The sequence below is a fragment of the Schistocerca serialis genome, chromosome 1 (genome assembly GCF_023864345.2).
Source record: "Schistocerca serialis cubense isolate TAMUIC-IGC-003099 chromosome 1, iqSchSeri2.2, whole genome shotgun sequence".
In the NCBI taxonomy this organism is placed as follows: domain Eukaryota; kingdom Metazoa; phylum Arthropoda; class Insecta; order Orthoptera; family Acrididae; genus Schistocerca; species Schistocerca serialis.
The window spans coordinates 461,038,207-461,061,257 of record NC_064638.1 but is presented as its reverse complement, the minus strand read 5'-3'; the positions used below and the strand labels follow the sequence as shown (position 1 = coordinate 461,061,257).

General features: G+C 38.0%; 1 protein-coding gene across 10 annotated transcripts in view; it reads right to left on the bottom strand.

Annotated features, from left to right (window-relative positions):
- LOC126473268 (nucleolar transcription factor 1-A-like) overlaps window positions 1–23,051 on the bottom strand; it is a 216,924-nt gene that overhangs the window by 29,079 nt on the left and 164,794 nt on the right. For all 10 annotated transcript variants that reach the window (XM_050100231.1, XM_050100256.1, XM_050100272.1 and 7 more), the window contains 2 exons: window positions 16,872–17,000; window positions 5,405–5,478 (listed from right to left, as the gene is read on the bottom strand). In XM_050100231.1, the coding sequence (XP_049956188.1) occupies window positions 5,405–5,478; window positions 16,872–17,000 (203 nt within the window). The remainder of the gene's footprint in view (window positions 1–5,404; window positions 5,479–16,871; window positions 17,001–23,051) is intronic.

Here is a 23,051-nt window from a genome sequence, read left to right as displayed (position 1 = left end):
CATCACTTGACATTGAGCTGGCCACTAAATTTGAAGGCCATTAATATTATAAATAAATAAATAAATAAATAAATAAATAAATACATAAAATGGTTCAGCATTCTGTGTCCAGTTTTAGAAAATAGAAAAAAAATCTTATATTTCTTACCACAAATGCAATTTTAATGTCAAAATATTTCTTCTAATGTGGCAAAGATTAAAATGATAAAGAGGTTAACCAAAATCATTCAAGCGCCAGTGATACAAAAAAAAGTCTTACAGTATAAATCAAAGTGCTTATATGTTCTCTCAGAGAAATAATAAAAGTATTTCTTTATCGCAATTTGTTATGGAGTGGTGTCTCTGAAAGACAGATAATGCATGAGCAGTTAGTACCACATCAAAAATTATTGGAATATGAAATCTGATTAGACATTTTTTAAGTTAAAATTATAATCTTATCTCCTTACTACAAGAATTTGAAATTGGTGATAGTTCTAGTGCTTTCATTCAGCATGAGCACGCGTTGCAATTGGTTTATTTTGTAAAAGGCATAATAAAGTTTCTCGTAATTTGTGCAGCCAAAAAGTTGTGTGTGCTGAATATTTGCAATGTTCTAATATAGTAATTTAACACCTAACTGGAACTGGAAATTTTGAACATAATTCAGGGTCTTCTTATGAGTTTCATTCCAATGTAAGCTTAAATATTGCAGATTTTGTGAAAAACGTTCAAAATATTAGAATTGGAATTTCATTCTTTTCTATGAAAAGAGCTTGCCACTGTTAGTTTTCATGATGAAATTTATCAAGAAATGATAATGTGAAGCTCTTTCGGAGATTTGACCCACTTGACTATGACAGCAGACAAGACTTCGGCTTTCTAATACAAAATAGGTAAGGTACACATTTGGCAAAAGACAATTTATAATATTTTTAATATTACACTTCATAGAGTCACAAATTTTGATCTGCAAATTAAGGAGAATTTGTCCCTTGAAGATAGAAGAGCAAAGTATTCACACAGGCCTTACACACGCACTGAACCATTTCCAAAGCAAGAAAATCAGTGCTCCAGGAATAAAAATGTTAATTTGTAGAGCCAGTCATCTCATCTCAGCCTTCAGACTAACTCACAAGCTCATTGTGCAATGTCGCATACTCGTTGCCATGAAATGGAATGTGACAGGAGCCAGTGATAGGTACCTGGCACAACGAGCCTGTGAGATCCCACTGTGCTCATAAGAATCTTTGACACTAGAGTGGCGTTTGTCACAGTGCTATCACAATAAAGAAGCATCTCAGTGCTACAATCATGGACATTCTATGGAAGTTAACAGATGCGATGTATTCTTCTGAACGCTCACAACAAGCAAGGATTGTTCCAGCTGGGATAATTTCAAACTACTAGTTGTTTAATTTTATTCAAAATATGCTACCATTTAATTTCCCTTGTGCACCCTTACTAACACCTGGAATGACGGAGCCTAAGGTTATTTTCATATCTCGAAGTTTCTCAACATTCACATGCTACAATGCTGATACAGTTCTCTGGTTCATCATCCTTAAGTCATCTCAGTTTCATGTAAAGCTAAAAACTTTATTACAAATATTCAGGGATAATGCCAAAAGTCACTTTAAATGAAAAGGTAAAATGGAAACTGGAACATAAAAGAGATTTTGATACTGGGTTTAGAAAAGGCTTACTTTGATTTTCTCAGAAAATTTAAATGTTATTTCTTACTTACTGATGTAACTGCCCACCAAGTGTCAACTTAGAACCACTACGGGAATAATCAGCATATTGTTACCACCTTTGTTTTTTTCTGTCCTCTAGTTCTGAAAAATTTGTGCCATTATTTTGAAGTGGTAAGCAAACATGGTGGGGAGCTATACTCAAAAGAACAAATGACTGAAGTCATTCTTGAAGTCTTTTAGAGTACATTTAGTGCCCAAGAGAGGATATGACACATTATTTCCACATCACGTCTTTAAGAATATTCAGTGATCAGTCATGAAATAACTTCATAAATTGAATAAGACTGTAGCAGACAAACAGATGTTTGTAAGCACGAGGGGAAGACAATGGAAAGATCAAAATATTATGACAATGAAATAATGTACTGTAGCAGACATACAGATGTATGTAAGCAAGAGGGGAAGACAATGGAAAGATCAAAATATTATGACAATGAAATAATGTTCTCTTTAAATGAGTACATTTAATATGTGCTGTTTCCATTACACACTATTCATTGTCACATTTCATCTATTTTCCTTCCGCTATGAGCATGCCTCTTGTACTTGAGCCATGAGTTACTAGTAACCCAAATCCTGGGGAACTGCTATGGTCGCAAGTAACAAGCAAGTTTGATGTGTGTTCTGACCACCTGTAGTTGGTTGTTATTAAAGTTCAGTTCTGTGCATGCACAAAATGTATGCCCTCTTCCAAAAGTACCCTGAACTAAATATGAACAAAATATGTACAGAGTGAGTTTTATTGAAATTTTGTGTGGTGAGGTCAGCTGTATGTTCATACTGGGACAAACTATATATTCAGATGTTTAGGACAGATTCTGCCAAAAAAGAACGTGAACTTCATCACGCTTGGGCTGATGCAGCATACAAAATGCTTGCTGCTGACACTGGAATAAGCTAAACAATGGGTAAAATTGTGCCTTTGCATGGTAATCTTCAGCAAATACTTTTCTGTCCACAGTGGAATAATTTTTCCATATTTTATTAATGACAATATGCTTACTATAACATGGCAATACATAATACTGGTAGTAACAGTGTTTTCATATATTTTTGGCATGAAAGCCCTGCCAGTTGAGGGTCAGCAGAGATATCTCTGTACACTCTGAAGTACAATCTTACACATTTATCAGCTCAATGATAGTGAGGTTTGGAATCTTATAACTTAGTTTGACTGTTTTACACAGAACAACTAGTGGATAATTTCCTTTTCCAAAATCTGATCATCGATAAACATTTCACTGCCGTAGACCAGAAATTTCTTACAACAGGGCATAGTCCCCAAATGTGAGATAGAAATTTTGTCACTGTAGAGAGGAATAAAATCCTTTCATTTATATCAGTAGGAGATTGGATTCCAATATTGCAAACACCAAGGACAATGGATACCTTGTCTGCAAGGATGGAACCAGAGGATATCAGGGATCTTAGCACATTAGACCAAGGGTTCAACAGAGGTTTATTCGGAAGTACAGAGTACATCTGGCTACAAATTTGTTCTGATGACTCTACTACACTATGGGGAAGAAAAAAATATAACATTCTGGAACTGTGGATTTATCAAAGCAATACAAAGAGCTGACAATTACAGGGAAAAGGAATCTGCTCCCATTTAAAATTTCAGGTTTTCCTACCTTGTATGATAAACTTTTGCCAAACAAAATGAAGCTCCTATTTCTTCAATGAGTAACACAGAAAAACCAGTGTGTTTCAGCAATACAACATTGGAACTGCAATGATGCAAAGTTATTCATACAGGAAATAGTGTTATTTTTCAAGCTTATTGTAAGCACCCGTATATATCAACTGTTACAAAAATATGCAAAATTGGATTTTAACAGACATATAGTGCCTACATCAAGGAAGCCCAGCCAGATAAGCAAACAATTCTTTTTGTATTGCTGTAAAATTTGCTTTTTGTTAGTTATAATGTTGAATGATTCATTTGCTGCAGTGTGCCCGCACACTCCCCCCCCCCCCCCCCCCCCTCCTCCCACCCACACACACACACAAGGTGTCCCTCATTAGAGCTGCCAGGCACATGTTCTCTGGTGTTTTCGTAGATATTTGCAATTTCATTTTTGCAATGTGTAGCTGGAGAGAGACCACACAAATACAGCGCATCATGTCTTCATGTGATGTCCAGTGTTGACATAAAGCTTCTATTTGTTTATGCTGCAAACAAAATTACTTTTAAAGCAGAATTTTACATGCCCATTTGATAGAACGGTCTCAAAAATAAGTCTAGTGTGACATTTGCATTATCAATGTTTATCAACAGGGACAGTTAACCCATATTCTAGCAGCAACTGAGAAGTGCAGCTGAATGGTGGTAGCATTCAACATGGGCAACAGCAGTCTTATTGCTGGTGTAGTACTTGTTATTCTTCATGTTTTACTGAAGCTGTTAATACTAACTGGTAAAATGAATGTAGCATTAGACTAATTTAGGAGCACTCTATTGAAAGGGCATGCAAAATTTTGCTTTAAAAGTAGTTTTGTTTGTAACAGACTAGAAGCCAACTTTTTACGTCAACACTGGGCACCACACAAAAGAGCTCTTGCAGAACCCCCATTTGTATACGTGCTATCTGACACAGCTCTACAAAACAAATCAATGGCCAGATTTAGAGTTTGCTCAAAAACACCATAAAAATAGTAATTCCATAAGGCAATGGGCAATCAGTAACACAACAGGATACAGCATCAAATCTTGATGATATATTGTTGGTTAAATTCGTTTGGGTACTAATTTGAAAGAGTCCAATTCAAATAAAAGTTGAGTAGGGGAACTGCATCTCTAGAGCTTATGTTTAATTCCTTGGCTTTAACCAATATTTGTAAACGATAATTGTGATACCTATTATTTTGTGCTTAAAAATACTCATTAGTTTGTAAAGCAATTAAAATTAACACATAAAGGGTTTACAGGGAGGTGGTTCTCATATTTTCTACACTGCAGATGGTCAGTAAACTGCAGTTACTATACTGTCAAGATAACAGAACTGATATACTTGTTCCATGTTTCAAATTGATATTAATACAGATGTTCACCAACTAACAGGGAAACTACTATTTTGGAATTGATTATTTTGAGAGCAAATAGCTTGCATTTGAGTTCAGTTTAACTCAGCTTCATTTTCATCCTATATTACAACTGCAGTTGTTAAGGCAAAATGTATTAACCTCACTGTTATTAGCAGATCTCTTGATTATCTTAATTACTTTACCATTATAATGATGAATGAAATTAGTAGAAGTATACTGTACGTCCTGCAACTCAAACCATTCCAAATACCCATAATCTCTTTCAATACTATTCTTGTAGTGTTCATATAGCTTTTTCACATGATTAATTGTGGCATATGGCACAGATCTATTCTCGGATTTCATATGTCTGTACCCCATCACAAATAAGAAAATGAGGATAAAGTATTTTCCTTTTTCTTGATGATTCTGTATGACCATTCTTACACAAAAAATATGAGATCTGCTGTTGTCTATCCCTTCTAAAACTGTAATGCTTTTAATCTTTGATCTGCGATCCATTCTATTACAGAAGTTTATCTCACTGAAACAGTTGAGAATGCACCAAGCAAAACAAAATTTTTATTCTAAAAAGAAGGTTTTTTTTGTTATAGTTGACCAGAGGAAATAAGTTAACATACAGTGGAGGTGGTTCTGGTTCCCCTTTGAACAACTTGCTATTTTCTTCTTCTGGTTTGGGTTTTTTCTTTACTACCTGCAAAAACAAAACAACAAACATGAACTATCAATGTATTTTAGTTATATTGCATACATCTATTATCTAATATATGAGCCAGGCTTTCTGCTGTAACATATTCATTGCCATGTAAGAACATACTGAGTGAAGTGCAGCTCCTTTCAGAGGTAAACTAATTAAAAGAGGCAGAAAGTATTGGTAAACATGGGAAAACATACACTGAACGGCATGTGCAGAGTGGCAGTAAGTCAAGGAATAATTTAAGGGATTGGTTTAAAACATTTTATTTCAAAGGCCCAAGTCAAATCTTTACAAGTTTTCGTCCACAGAAACTTTGCTGTGTCTATGTGACACAAGCTGCCTGCCTTTCAGAATCGAAGCAGCTCTGTCCAGTTAACACTGCTGACAAGAGAGCCCCTCAGGCCTCTGTTGAAATTACTTGTGAATCCATGCCATCAGTTTTAGCCAATAGCGTGCATGGGAACTGAGAGCTCGGGTGCGTTACTCATGGCTATACTGCTGCTGTCACCGCCCACCACCTGTGTCACCCACTGATGCTGCCCGTTCACTGCATGCAATGTGACAGGCCATGAAGCCTCGCCACCATCCACAGGTCAAGATATCTGCTGTTGCTGCCAACTAGCTATGTGCCACCCCACACTCACCACCAGTCAATCTCCTGCTGCCACCTGCATCAGGGTCCTGACCTAAATGCCCGGGGCACATACTTTTGGCACCACGCAACCAGCCACCACGCTGCCCATGCCTCTGCTATGTGGGTACCAGATATGTACGGCCCTCAGCCACCACTCCGTCATTGTCGCCGCATTCTGAGCATTGCGATGTGATGACTGTACTGTAAGTGTTTACATGTACTGAGGCACTGCAGCCATTTGTTCCAAAAAGAATGTAGAGAGTGATTTAAGTATAAATTTAGTATATTTTACAGTTATTGCCTTTTGAATGGATGTGTCTTTAATTACAAGAAGGGTTCGAATTTTAGACTTTTGTGAGTATAGTTATTGGGAGGTATGATGAAGGTGTAACATGTACCTAGAGAAGCACTTCAGAAGTATGTTGGCTGGGTAGTTAATGCCTGTTTAATTTTAAAACATACTTCCAGAGAACCTATGTACTGTAGTGGATTTCTTATACTTGTTTTAAACTCTGTTGTTGAAGTATGTCATGCTTAGTTGTTGTGACGAGAAGTTTCTTAAGGTATATCCTTGAGAGCTTTCAATTAATCTCCAGGTATCTGCAGCTTGTAAAATGTGTTTGACAACACAGTCTCCCAGCCGTTCATGAAATTTTATTTTGTTTTTGTGTCTTGATCCACTCTACTTTCTTTCCTTTTTCCTGTAAACATCATTTCTGTGTCCTCTGATGAAAGTAAGTTTCTGCTCCTTGCTCCACATATGTGAGCACCTTAAGGGCTTTGTAACCCCCTGTGCACCCATACTAAATCTGAAAGATTTCCAAAATCGTTGGTGCAATAAATCCTTGTACCTTGATGGAATTGTGTTTTTATTGCAAGGCCAAGCAAAGATGCAAAATCAGCATCTAGACCATGTAAGAAAACTGACTAACCATTGGATTCTGATGATCCTGGAACTGTCCATAGTTTATATTGTTGTTGTTGTTGTGGTCTTCAGTCCTGAGACTGATTTGATGCAGCCCTCCATGCTACTCTATCCTGTGCAAGCTTCTTCATCTCCCAGTACCTTCTGCAACCTACATCCTTCTGAATCTGCTTAGTGTATTCATCTCTTGGTCTCCCTCTACGATTTTTACCCTCCACACTGCCCTCCAATACTAAATTGGTGATCCCTCCATGTCTCAGAACTTGTCCTACGAACCGATCCCTTCTTCTAGTCAAGTTGTGCCACAAACTTCTCTTCTCCCCAATCCTATTCAGTACTTCCTCATTAGTTATGTAATCTACCCATCTAATATTAAGCATTCTTCTGTAGCACCACATTTCGAAAGCTTCTATTCTCTTCTTGTCCAAACTACTTATCGCCATTGTTTCACACCCATACATGGCTACACTCCATACAAATACTTTCAGAAACGACTTCCTGACACTTAAATCTATACTCGATGTTAACAAATTTCTCTTCTTCAGAAATGCTTTCCTTGCCATTGTCGGTCTACATTTTATATCCTCTCTACTTCGACCATCATCAGTTATTTTGCTCCCCAAATAGCAAAACTCCTTTACTACTGTAAGTATCTCATTTCCTAATCTAATTCCTTCAGCATCACCCGACTTAATTCGACTACATTCCATTATCCTTGTTTTGCTTTTGTTGATGTTCATCTTATACCCTCCTTTCAGTACACTCTCCATTCCGTTCAACTGCTCTTCCAAGTCCTTTGCTGTCTCTGACAGAATTACAATGTCATCGGCGTACCTCAAAGTTTTTATTTCTTCTCCATTGATTTTAATACCTACTCCAAATTTTTCTTTTGTTTCCTTTACTGCTTGCCCAAAATAGATATTGAATAACATCGGGGAGAGGCTACAACCCTGTCTCACTCCATTCCCAACGACTGCTTCCCTTTGATGTCCCTCGACTCTTATAACTGCCATTTGGTTTCTGTACAAATTGTAAAGAGCTTTTCGCTCCCAGTACTTTACCCCTGCCACCTTCAGAATTTGAAAGAGAGTATTCCAGGCAACATTGTCAAAAGCTCAACTTATCTTCCCCGAGGTCAGCTTCTACTAGTTTTTCCATTCGTCTGTAAAGAATTCGCATTAGTATTTTGCAGCCGTGACTTATTAAACTGATAGTTCGGTAATTTTCACATCTGTCAACACCTGCTTTCTTTGGGATTGGAATTATTATATTCTTCTTGAAGTCTGAGGATATTTCGCCTGTCTCATACATCTTGCTCACCAGATGGTAGAGTTTGGTCAGGACTGGCTCTCCCAAGGCTGTCAGTAGTTCTAATGGAATGTTGTCTACTCCCGTGGCCTTGTTTCGACTCAGGTCTTTCAGTGCTCTGTCAAACTCTTCACGCGGTATTGTATCTCCCATTTCATCTTCATCTACATCCTCTTCCATTTCCATAATATTGCCCTCAAGTACATCGCCCTTGTATAGACCTTCTATATACTCCTTCCACCTTTCTGCTTTCCCTTCTTTGCTTAGAACTGGTTTTCCATCTGAGCTCTTGATATTTATACAAGTGGTTCTCTTTTCTCCAAAGGTCTCTTTAATTTTGCTGTAGGCAGTATCTATCTTACCCCTAGTGAGATAAGTCTCTACATCCTTACATTTATCCTCTAGCCATCCATGCTTAGCCATTTTTCACTTCCTGTTTATCTCATTTTTGAGACGTTTGTATTCGTTCTTGCCTGCTTCACTTACTGCATTTTTATATTTTCTCCTTTCATCAATTAAATTCAATATTTCTTCTGTTACCCAAGGATTTCTACTAGCCCTCATCTTTTTACCTATTTGATCCTCTGCTGCCTTCACTACTTCATCCCACAAAGCTGCCCATTCTTCTTCTACTGTATTTCATTCCCCCCTCCTTGTCAATTGTTCCCTTATGCTCTCCCTGAAACTCTGTACAACCTCTGGTTTACTCAGTTTATCCAGGTCCCATCTCCTTAAATTCCCACCTTTTTGCAGTTTCTTCAGTTTCAATCTACAGTTCATAACCAACAGATTGTGGTCAGAGTCCACATCTGCCCCTGGAAATGTCTTACAATTTAAAACCTGGTTCCTAAATCTCTGTCTTACCATTATATAATCTATCTGAAACCTGTCAGGATCTCCAGGCTTCTTCCATGTAACAACCTTCTTTTATGATTCTTGAACCAAGTGTTAGCTATGATTAAGTTGTGCTCTGTGCAAAATTCTATCAGACGGCTTCCTCTTTCATTTCTTAGCCCCAATCCATATTCACCTACTACGTTTCCTTCTCTCCCTTTTCCTACTGACGAATTCCAGTCATCCATGACTATTAAATTTTCGTCTCCCTTACTATCTGAATAATTTCTTTTATTTCATCATACATTTCTTCCATTTCTTCATCATCTGCAGAGCTAGTTGGCATATAAACTTGTACTACTGTGGTAGGCGTAGACTTCGTATCTATCTCGGCCACAATAATGGGTTCACTATGCTGTTTGTAGTAGCTTACCCGCATTCCTATTTTCCTATTCATTATTAAACCTACTCCTGCATTACCCCTATTTGATTTTGTGTTTATAACCCTGTAGTCACCTGACCAGAAGTCTTGTTCCTCCTGCCACCGAACTTCACTAATTCCCACTATATCTAACTTTAACCTAGCCATTTCTCTTTTTACATTTTCAAACCTACCTGCCTCATTAAGGGATATGACATTCCACGCTCCGATCCGTTGAATGCCAGTTTTCTTTCTCCTGATAATGACATCCTCTTGAGTAGTCCCCACCCGGAGATCTGAATGGGGGACTATTTTACCTACGGAATATTTTATCCAAGAGGACACCATCATCATTTAACCATACAGTAAAGCTGCATGCCCTCGGGAAAAATTACAGCTGTAGTTTCCCCTTGCTTTCACCCGCTCACAGTACCAGCACAGCAAGGCCGTTTTGGTTAGTGTTACAAGGCCAGATCAGTCGGTCATCCAGACTGTTGCCCCTGCAACTACTGAAAAGGCTGCTGCTCCTCTTCAGGAACCACACGTTCGTCTGGCCTCTCAACAGATACCCCTCCGTTGTGGTTGCACCTACTGTACGGCTATCTGTATCGCTGCGGCATGCAAGCCTCTTGTAAAAAGAGATCTATGGATGAATAAAGCTGCTGCTGCTGCTACTACTACCAAGCACATACAGAGTCGTAACTACACAATTAGCACTTGTGTTGTCGAAACCAATCGGATGCTGTGTGACACACCAGACTGCGGAATGAAAGGACTGAATTTTTTCTGCCTTCCCTCTCTCTTCTTTCTCGTCTCTCTACATTGTTTTTCCCAATCTTCGATTCTTTTTCTGTTTTTTGTAAGCAGTAGTTGCTCGACTGGTTAACTCAGTGTGAGAATCAATGCTGTATTAAGTGATCTATTGTAATAACAATAATAATAATAATGATGAAAAAGAATAGATGCGTTGTATACCTATTAAGCTGACAAGAGAGGATATGATGACTTCTGGCTGTTATCCCCCAGAGGGCAGTGAAGTTTTGTTGATATAAAGAAATGTATGTGGTTGTTTTACTGAGATTATTTGTGAGCAGGCAAGAGGTCCTGTTGTTCAAGTGGTTGAAGGTAATTATGTGCAGGCAAGAATTCTTGTGTCAGTTGTTCTAAGTGATGTTGTTTCTGTTGTAGAGATAATGTTTTGTTGAAGAAGCTGAGGAGGATACAATGAATACTAATTATGTTGTTAATTTGTGAGAGAAGATGACTTAGTGATGTTAAGTGGACTGATTTATGCTGCTGCCCCAAGAGGTCACAGCAGAACTGTTAATCAAGATTCATTTTACCATGCAGTGAGTTTCCAGCTAAATCAATGATTTTGGAGTAGTTTAAACTGCAGACTACAGACAAGTTTGGCACTGCTCTATACTGGTTGTTATTGGTGTTTAACTTGCTGTCAGACAGTACTGTCTTCCTCTGTTTTTACGCGCATTTAGCGTCATTCCGTTGGAACATATCACCAGTTGTGCTTTAAAATACGTAAGCTTACTTCAAGCTCTTTTTAGATTCGTCATTGATTTCCCCTCTTCTGCGCCATTACTGCATCTACACTCCTTCATCCCCTATCCCCTCACCTGTTGTCTTTTGCACCCATCACACCCGTGCCCTGCAGTGCTCTTCCCCTCCTACCCCTCAAGCGTTTCTTCTTCCCCGCCGTGCAAGCCTCAGATCTTCTCCTGTCAGTCGGAACTACTTTTTTACAAACAGTACATGTGCTTTTGTCACACAGAACCACAGTCTAGTTGCGAATCTTTTCCTGTGTTATGAACTGATTATAAACTCAGTACAGTCTCTTCCTTCCTTTGTGCAAAGTTTTACAAACAGGACATCGATACTGTTAGTTTTTTGTCATGGTGGAACACATTTTATTTACCTTTTCTAAAGTTTTGCCTGTGTGTTTCACTTTGCCTATAACTTTGTTTTAAAAGCTTATGTTATGCCAATGATGGACCCCGAATACTCTGAGAACTGTAAACTCTAAGAGCAGTTGACAAGACCAATATTTTTCTTGAACTTTGTCATTTTAGAGAAAAATATAAGTTTGTAACTGATCCTCATTAGCAACTGATAATCCAACAAGTGCTGTCTGTAGTCTTGTCCTTCAGTTTTCTTGTTTTAATTTTAGTCATAGAGATTAGTTTAATAGTTATTGTAAGTGGTTTATAGAACACTGTGGCTGAGTGACGCTACTGAGAAAATATTAAGTCTGTGTGTTATCGTGAGTACTAGATCTCATGCAAATATACAGTGCATTGTGATGAGATCTTAAAATTCCTGATGTATTTTTACACTTTACCTCATTAGATAATGAGAATTAGTAATTTTTCATGTGTTTCCTGCAAAAGGGACATAGAGAGGTATGATGGTTATGATGAGATAACGGGCAATGTTCTTACATAAGATAATGGATATTAATGATTTACTAAAGATCTGTTCCCTCAAGTACTTTCGCCTTATTTTTTTTTTTTTTTTTTAATAATTGTGATGTAATGAGGTGATACATGCTGATGATTTGATTTTGTGATTCTGGGAATTTGATACACATTCAAATGAGAATGTGTTTTCTACTGTTAATGAGTATAAGTCATGACTGTGTAGTGACTGGAAAGTTCTTAACTGTCCAGACCACAACTTGGGTACATTTCAACCTTGTTAATTTTCATTTGCCTCAGCTATGACAAATTTATTTACATGAAAAATATGCATAAGGACTACTATCCCATGAAGAAATTCAAAATTGTTTTTAAATGAACAAGCATATCTTTTCTTTTGCTTTTCTGCAATTTTCACTATTATTTGGCTGCAATGGCCTTTTCCAATAATGTATCCAAATTGAGGCAGTGATAGCTCATCAGCTGCTCTAGCTAGTTTATGCTACAATTTTTCCAGTTGCCACTACTAAGTTATTTTGACTTAGGTATTATATTTCACTGTCTCTCTCTCTCTCTCTCTCTCTCTCTCTCTCTCTCTCACTCCCTCCTCTTACTGTATACTCCTAAGTATGCCATAGTGTGTCTCGTTTTGTAGTTCATGTGTAATGTTAACTATGTTTCATTACAGTTCTCAACACTGGAAAAGAGTACGCTTGCATCCTCATTTGAGCATGGATGACCATAAAAACCAGGAAAAACAACATTGAGGTCTTCAGTATTGAGAATTGCAACGAATGTGTCACTCTATACCAATGATACATGAATGGGTCTAGATGTCTTTATACATAAATTGTGTTTGATGACTAGATTTCACTGAACTTTTCCTCACCTCTCTCTCATTTATTAGACACGTCTCGTATAGCATAGAATTTATAATCTCTACATATATAGAATCATTGTTTTCTTGTGTTGCCTGTCAGGGTCAACAATTGTTATTTTATTTGTTGTGGTGTTTTATGTTGTGCTGGAATATTATTTTAACAAGAATTTGATTTGTACTGTTGGCTTTCAAGTGACATGCTGTTAACTAAACTCATAATTTGCATAATATGTTCAGTGACGAAATCTTGGTATAGCACTGTCAATGCTATTTAATTGCACATTCTTGAGGCTGTAAAGATTCGCCGTGTGATCACAGGTTCATTCACTATGTCTACAGCGTCTTTCCGAATGCACCTCAACATAGATATCTGGAATTCTCTAGATATTTATGAGAACTTATGAGAATGTAATTGTAGAATAATAATTAATTTCGAGTCTCACCTATTATTCAGTTGAGATGAACTCTTTTATTTCTTCTGATACAATGTAATATATCTATAGAGGTTTAGTAGTTCCAAGATAATCTCAACAAGAACAATGGTGTGAAGAACAGTGCCGGAATATATATCATTCCTAATAACAAAAAATTATATATAAATAAGAGAGGATAGTCTTGTTTGTACTCTCTGCAAGATTATACTGTCTTGGATTCCTACATATATCGCACAGTGTCAGACTGTCATTTCACTAATAAAAATGTTCATATTAAATTGTGACATTATAATAGCGTGTCATGTTTTGTAGGACTGTTACTCTGTGAGGTGATATAAGGTATTTAAATTCATTCCACTATTTTGTTGGTTTAAGAAAAGGCTTTGTACTTTGTATTTTAACATAGGTTATTGCAGATACAAGTTTCACGTGATTCAAGATACATCATTTCTTCAACTTGCTAACTGCATTCTACATTTTATTGAAATTGTGAATTGGTTTACAAAATATTATTTCAAAGGCCCAAGTCAAACCTTTACAAGTTTTTTCCCATAGCACCTTCCACTGTGCCTCTGTAGCACAAGTTGCCTGCCTTTCAGAACCGAGGTGGTTCTGTCCAGTTAAAGCTGCTGACAAGAGAGCCCTCAGCCCTCTGCTGAAATTACTTACGAATCCATGCCATCAGTTTTAGCCAATAGCGTCCATAGGATGCAAGTAATGTGTGTGGACTCTCGAGCGCTCTGTAGATACAGATCTCTCGTGGTTCAGACCTCGAGCAGAACAGATGTCTTTCTTGGGAGACAGAGCCGGAGGCTCTGCACCCATGACCAGCCACCATCATAACATGAACCACTTCCCCTTCTGCTACCCAGTTACTTAGTTGTTCATCCTCCGAGACTGGCCTAAACCTGGTAACTTCCTTCCTAGATGTGCCCCTTGTATTCCACACACAAAAATATATTCTCTTTCTTTGACCAAATTTCCAGTTTTGTCATTTAATGTCTTCCCTGGAATCCCACTCACAAGTTCTGACCGCTTGACTTCCTGTATATTGTTGTTATAAGCCAGATGCAGCAATCATCTTGCTTCTTCCAGCACATGAACAGTGCATCAGAACAAAAAGAACATTATTGAAATTACAATATAATAATGCACACTTATCCCAGTCTCACACAGTTATCATGTAAAAATAATTGGCCATATGACACAAAATTAGCTTTTCTTCTAATATACTGCCTATCTACAGTATGTCCTCTGCCATTATTGAGACTGAACATTGGGGTACTTAACAATATGAATGGAATTTGCAAACTGAGCCTGGGAAAAGTAATCATCTATTACCAATGCTTGACTGTTTTATAATATTATACCACATTTAAACAAAGATCTGTTTATTAAACCATTACATTACAAGAGTATGCCCTAGGGATGTTAGGACCAATATGTATCAAGGCAAAATGCTGTAGCATCTCTGGAACTATGACCATAATTCAAGAACTGTTAATTCAGATCTGACTTCATAATGATGTACATTCTGTCATACAGTAATAAATAAAATAATAACATGAATCCACATTGTTTCAACATTTCAACACTTTTTAAAGACTTTTACATTGTTATAAATATTACAGATAATGACTATGTACAGATTTGTCAATTATAGTTTTTGGAACAGAAGAAAACATATATGTTTCAAATTAACCCTTGAAGTAATCTTCACTTGAAAGAAAAACAGTTGTTAGCAAAACTAGTTATTTATTTTTTGAGTGTAATAAATGACACTGTCATTTACGCAGCTAAGCTACACTAGCATTTGCTACAGGCAAAGTAAAATTTCACTACTGGTAGATACAAGAATATATAAAAGAGCTATATGACACAAATAGCAAACCAGAAACTCTGGAACTTGAACCACAGGAACTTGAACCACACAACAGTGTAAGTGATGAAGAGAAAGGACCGACCATCATAATGGAAGAAGTAAAGTCTGCCATTGATGCAATGAAAAATGGCAAAGCAGTAGGTACAGATACAATACCGGGAGAAATACTAAAATGCTTGAACCACAATGGAATAAGAGAAATATTGAGGTTATGTAATAAAATATATGACAGTGGTGAATGGCCTGAGGACTTTTTGACAACAGTAATGATTCCATTGCCGAAAAAACAAGGAACCAAGAAATGCAGCGAGCACAGGACAATCAGCCTCATTTCACATGCAGCCAAAGTGATGTTAAGAATAATTAATAAAAGACTTGAAAAAGTAATAGAGGAGAATCTCGGCGAGGAGCAGTTTGGCTTTAGACGGAATACGGGCACCAGAGATGCAATAGGGCTCCTACGAATCTTGGGAGAAAGGTTTATTGAAAAAGGAAGAGACCTATATATGTGCTTCATCGATTTAGAAAAGGCATTTGACAATGTGGTTTGGGACAAGCTGGCGACTATTATGAGGGAAAAGAGAGTGGACTGGAAAACCAGAAGACTTATAAACTCATTGTACCTTAATCAAAAAGTTTCAGTTAAAGTGAGAGGAGAAAGTACACACTGGATCAGACTAGGGAAAGGAGTAAGACAAGGATGCTGTTTATTACCTACTCTTTTCAACCTGTACTTGGAAAATATGATTGACCAATGCTCAGTAGATGACAAAGGAGTAGAAATTGGAGGAAGAAGAGTAGGGTGCTTGAGATTTGCTGATGACATGGTCCTTCTAGCCACAGGGGAAAAAGAATTACAGGATTTGGTGGACACCATTGCAACTAATGGAAAAAAATATGGAATGAAAATTAACACAAATAAAACAAAAGTATTGGCAATAGGAGGAAATAAGGAAATAAAAATTGTGCTGAATGGAGAAACACTAGAACAGGTGCAAAATTTTAAGTATCTTGGAAGCAGGATAGACACCGACTGGAAGTGCACCACAGAAATTAAAACAAGGATAGCAATGGCAAAAGAGGCGTTTTATAAGAAAAGGAGAATCTTCTGCAGCGGTATGGACAGAGAACTCAGAAAGAGACTCATAAAATGTCTTGTATGGAGTGTTCTTCTATATGGCACTGAAACATGGACTATGAGGAAAAAAGACAGACAAAGGCTGGAGGCTTTTGAGATCTGGACATGGCGGAAGATGGAAGGAATAAGTTGGATGGACAGAGTAAAAAATGAAGAGGTACTGAGAAGAGTGGGAGAGAAAAGGCAGTTACTAGATGTAATAAAGAGAAGAAAAAGAAATTGGATTGGGCATATATTAAGAAAGAATGACGGACTGATAAAAACAGTTTTAGAAGGTTATGTAGAAGGGAAAAGGAAGTGAGGAGGGAAGAGATTCCAGATACTGGATGACATGATGGAAGGTACAACATACAGCAGCCTTAAGAAGGAAGCAATGGATCGCAGAAAATGGAGAGGCAAAGGACCTGCTAATATAGCAGATAACTGATGATGATGATATACAAGAGGGAGGGTGGGTGAAGGGGGGGGGGGGGGGGGGGAATGAGACTATTCCATAGTAGCTTACCTTCTTTCCTATTTTATTTTTTGGAGGTAACTTTTTCTTTGGTGCACAGTTAGAAAGTTCTTCTTGCCGTTTCTCATCAGAAAGCGACTCTAGGTAACTTGCGTACTCCAGCTTGTACTGATCTAGCATCTGAAATGAAATATTGGTTAGTTTGTCACATATTCAATCAAGAAATCTGAAAATTGTATCATTTATAAAACATATTACATAAGTAAGGATTACTGCCTTTCCAATGATGTCAACTTCACATAGAAGGGTTGAAGTCAGCAGAGATGATAAAGTAATAAATAAAGAAACAGAAAGTGAACAATACATAGTCAAGCAAATGCAGATCAAAAGAATAGGGCAACATAAATGACTGTTTCACAGTCTGTGCAATCCAGATCCTTCTGGTGGGAACTCTCCCTACAATATATTCTACGTTCCTGTAGACCCCCTGGCCTAAATCATCATTAGTCACTATCCTCCACCCATATATATCCTTCCCTGTTCCCACTCCAGCACTACACAGGCTTCTATTCCACCAAAGCACCCACCATCTATTTACTTCTCTCCTTTTCCACTTCCTCCCCTGCCCTCTAACTTCCAGTCTGCACCTACCCTGCCCTACCCTCTCCCCACCAAGTCCCTGTATGCTGCCGCAAGCAGTACTTTTAAGAGGACCCCACCCCTACCCTGCTATCCCTCCCCTCCCTGACCCAGCCTTCTCCTTACCCTCACCACCCAGATTGCTTCTATAATCACACACGTCATTATTCCATTGTCTGCTGCTTCCAATTTATTTAGATCCTATGTCCATAATTTTCCATCTTTTTTGCAATTGCTTCAGTTTTAATCTACATTTCATTACCAATAATTACGGTCAGAGTCCACATCCGTCCCTGGAAGTGTTCGGCAGTTAAAAATCGTGTTTCAAAATCTCTGTCTCACAGTAATATAAGCCATCTGAAAGTTTCCAGTGTCTTCAAATCTCTTCCACAGATACAGTCTCCTTTCAGGATTCTTAAGCCAAGTGTTTGGAAAAACTAAATTATGCTTGAACAGTTCTGCAGTTAAAAATCGTGTTTCAAAATCTCTATCTTATAATAATATAAGCCATTTGAAACCTTACAGTGTTCAAGTCTCTTCCACATATAGTCTTCTTTCTGGATTCTTAAGCCAAGTGTTTGAAAAGACTAAATTATGCTTACCGTATTTACTCGAATCTAAGCCGCACCTTTTCTTTCTGGTTTTTGTAATCCAAAAAACCGCCTGCAGCTTAGAATCGAGTGCAAAGCAAGCGGAAGTTCTCCACATATAGTCTTCTTTCTGGATTCTTAAGCCAAGTGTTTGAAAAGACTAAATTATGCTTACCGTATTTACTCGAATCTAAGCCGCACCTTTTCTTTCTGGTTTTTGTAATCCAAAAAACCGCCTGCAGCTTAGAATCGAGTGCAAAGCAAGCGGAAGTTCTGAAAAATGTTGGTGGGTGCCGCCACAACTAACTTCTGCCGTCGAATATATGTAGCGCTACACAGGCATGCTTTGTAGGCACAAAGGTAAATACTGGCACCAAAACCTCTGTGGAAAGAGAGAGAGAGAGAGAGAGAGAGAGAGAGAGAGAGAGAGAGAGAGAGAGAGAGAGGTAAAAGACGAGCTTTTTTCTCCGCCCCTGAGTTTCGACCATTGCATTTTCATACATTATCCAACGAAGTAAATACAAATTCCATATTGTTCATCTTCGAATGTAGCAGCATTTCAATGAACTACGAAAATCCGACTGGCAAGACTGTTTGGGATGTTTGTCAATATGGCCAACTCTACATTCTGAATTTTTTCCTACCAGTGAGAAGAGATGGTTGCTAATAGGAACTTTTATGAATTGTGACTCACATCCAGTATTCTCTTCACCATAGGAATAATATGAATATAAACATTTTGCCATGTATTGTATTGTGTTTGCTGCTATTTCATTTAAATCCTGTCTGCCTAATAAACTACGAAACTAGAGTGAGACAACAGCAAACGCGGAAGAATATACATATCATGTCATGTTTATATTCGTATTATTCTTATGCCTAATAGTGATACAGTCAGAAATGAAGCACGGCAATTGAATAGATTTTTAAATCTAAGATGACTAATTTCTGTGCAGAATGTAATGTACTAAAGAGGCATCTGCAAAGAGTTTCAAACGGAGAAAATTTTTCGCTAAACTCTCGTTCAGAACATCTTCTATCATACACAGTCTATTATTTGGTTCTTGTTGATCATTATCAAAGAAAGCAGCAGTGTAAGTAACAACAAATAGCAGTCTCTTGCCATTGTTTCGCTAATGAGACGATTCCTCTCTTCTTTTTTCTTAACTTGTAAGTGGCGGTAGCGCGCACAAAAGCGAGCCATGCCGCGAGCGGTGACAGGCCGTAAACACGCACTATCAGAGTGCGACAAACAATGCATGACACAGTACAGTAATGCATTTTCAGCTTAGAGTGACGTAAACACCTATAACAAAGAAAACGGCGCTTATCAGATCAAAGAAAAATAAGCAATCAATTCAAACCAGATGAAGCACGTGAAAAAGGAAGGGTACCCGTATAAATACAGACGGAGCGCCTGGCGCATAGCAATGGCTACCTGGTAAAGCTTAACTGCTAAGTTTACGACTCGAACCAAACTACTAGCTGTGTAGTCATTCATTCGACCTAAATTGTGTCTCATATTACAATGGACCAACTTCGTTTCGATTTGGAGGTGGGGCCTAATACTTTTCTCTCCCCTTGAATTTCGAGTCTCAAATTTAATGTGCGGCTTAGATTCGGGAAAAATTTTTTTACTTTATTTCGAGTCTCATTTTTCAGGTGCGGCTTAGATTCGAGTAAATACGGTATATCAAGCAGCTTCCCCTTTTATGTCTTTCCCACATTCTGCGTGTTTCTCCTTTCTTTTTCTTTTTGTTTTCCTACTATCCACCATGTCTCACATCCAATAAAATTTTACAGATGAAAAATAACTTCTTTTATTTATCAGACAAATATTGACTTTTAAGCCACATCTTATTTTGAGCCACTCATTTTCACTCATTAACACAATGTCCTCTGCAAATACCATCATGAAGGAGAGCATTCAGGGCTGTCAATAAAGCAGGTTACACAGTAACAGGCATGTTACTTCTGTAAAGTATACAACCAACCAATTACGATTAGAAATGTCAAGAAAACCATCAGCTGTAATTTCTTCTCCAATTTATTGGCTACCAGTTTCAGCGTTACAATACACCATCATCAGGCCATATATTCCGGATAGTGGTTGAATTTCCTCACTGAAAAACGTATATATCTCATAAGTGAAAACAAGCTGATTTCATACTCGCTCTTAGTCACATGGTATTTGCACATGCCAACATCTCAAATACAACTTCTTTTGACCATATATGACAAATTTTGTAATAAATATAGCAGCAGTAATTGTTTAATTTTCCTATAATGGGTTTTCATACCTTTGTATTTCCTTTTATACCATCACTAGGACTCGTGCAAAACTTTCGCACTTTTATAGTTTTAAATAACGACACATTTGGAATAAGTGTAGTCACTGGGATAAGTGTATTGTGGGAATGAAGGGAAAACATCTTCACAAATGAACTGAATGATATGAAATAATAATCATTAATTTATGATACAACCTTGTATACACATTTCCGTGGAAATAATTTTGAATAATATTCTTTGCAGAGCATTGCAATACCTCAGTGTAAACGATATTTGATGTAAGAATCTAATCTTCATTTCCTTTTTGAGTTTAGTTTTCTTTAAGGGATACAAAAACGTTAATTGATTCAGTTACCCTTTGAAAGGCTACATAAAATTGTCAGTGAGTAATGACAGGATTTGGTAACTACAATGCTGCTTTTTTTAAGTATTTGCCCCTGCAACTTGTTTATTGCCATTGCAAATGTAATTTTAATAGGCAACTGTCTTCTTGTTAACTGAAAAGGCATGCTTGGATCAGATGGTGTTAAGTTTTTCTGTGGTATTCCAACAGTTTTCCCAGTGTCAATCAGTTGATCATTAATTGTAAACAGGTGAACCTTATGAAACTTTCGCACTTTTTTAGTTGTAAGTAATGACAGTATTTGGAATAAGCGTGGTCGTCGGGCTAAGCGTGGTCGTCGGGCTAAGCGTGGTCGTCGGGCGAAGCGTGGTCGTCGGGCGAAGCGTGGTCGTCGGGCGAAGCGTGGTCGTCGGGCGAAGCGTGGTCGTCGGGCGAAGCGTGGTCGTCGGGCCAAGCGTGGTCGTCGGGCCAAGCGTGGTCGTCGGGCCAAGCGTGGTCGTCGGGCCAAGCGTGGTCGTCGGGCCAAGCGTGGTCGTCGGGATAACCGTAGTCGTTGGGATAACCGTAGTCGTCGGGATAACCGTAGTCATCGGGATAAACGAATTCGTCGGGATAAATGAATTCGGCAGGATAAACGAATTCGTTGGGGTAAACGTAGTCGTAGGGATAAGTGTACTTGTGAGAGTGAAGAGAAGACATCTTTAAAAATGAACCAAATGACATGAAATAATAATCAGGAATTTATGATACATCCTCGCATACATATTTCCATGGGTATAATTCTGAACAAAATTCAGTTACAGTAATCATGTTATGCAATAGTAGCAATAGGTAAATCACAATTCCACGAGACAATAACACTAATTCTGACTACGCTACTGCAGATCAGCTTTGAGTTTTAAGATCCACTGCTCCTTCTCCATAATTATAGCGTGACAAGGAGAACTTCTAGAGTGCCAAAACATTCCCACACTGTCATTCGCACTGGTGCACACAACATATATGATCAGTATCCTCATAAACTTTTCATACAGTTTCTGACTACCCTGCATAAATGTTATTAGTTAGCTACATATTCTGTTAATAATAATTTTCTAATGAAAGGTGATTTTTTGATGGGACTTCAGGAGAGACTGAAATTACAGGGATAGCCAAATTTGTTGCATCTTCAGAAAATGACAACAAAAAAAACTTTCACCATCAGATAATTAAACAAGACATAGGTAACATGTTGCCTGTGCCTGCATATGTATCAATAATTACTGTTTTTGCCCTTTAATAAAAGAAAAGAATTGCAGATCAATTGAGGTGAAGCTCACAAATCAATGTTAATGATTTTCAACCCAAATTAACATACAAAAGCTGATAGACCAGATGCAAAGGAATATGAGAATAAGAAACATTGGTATACTGTCCATGCAGGTTCAACTTCACATGATGTGATTTACAAGCATTGATGATTTTCAAATAATGAATTTTCTTGAAATTTACCAGAAAATCAAGTGCAACTTTTTGTAAGTGTGAAAAATCAAGTGCAAGAGAGAGATCATTAAAGTCAGTTTTGAAAAGTTCTGAAGTCTGTATACAACAAGATCAATGCAACACTTAAACCAGCAAAATCAAACAATTGAAACTCCAGGTTGAAATACCATCAATGTTAGGACAGAGATAAACTACTATTTACCATAAGATGACTTGCTGAGCAGCAGACAGGCACAATAAAAAGACTGTTACCCATTTAGCTTTCAGCCTAAGCCTTCTTCAGAAAAGAAGACACACACACACACACACACACACACACACACACACACACACATACACACGCAAACAAGCACAACCCACACACACACAACTGCCATCTTTTTCAGCTCGGACCAGAATGCAACAGCCACGTTGAATGACAATCTGGCGGAAGCCTCTGCAAATTATCTGACACCTCCATCTATTAACTCTGGAGAACGAGCCCATCCCAGAAGTCCAACATAACCTCCAACATTTAGGCCCTTCCCAGAACATCTTCTCTGAATCCATTTCCCTCCTCACCTCTGTGGCACCCTGCACACTCGTCTTCTACATGTTCCTCAAAATCCACAAACCCAACAATCCTTGATGCCCCATTGTAGATGATTATTGTGCCTCCACTGAAGGAATTTCGCCCCTCACTGAATCAACACCTAACCAACTGCCCTAAACCTGGCTCCCACATCAAAGATACCAACCACTTCTTTCACTGACTCTACACCATCCCCACCATTTTCTCTCTCGGATCTCTAATTGTCACTGTTGATGCCACTTCCCTATACACCAACATCCGTGACACCCATGACCTTGGCATCACTGAGCACTACTTCTCCCAATGTTGTTAAA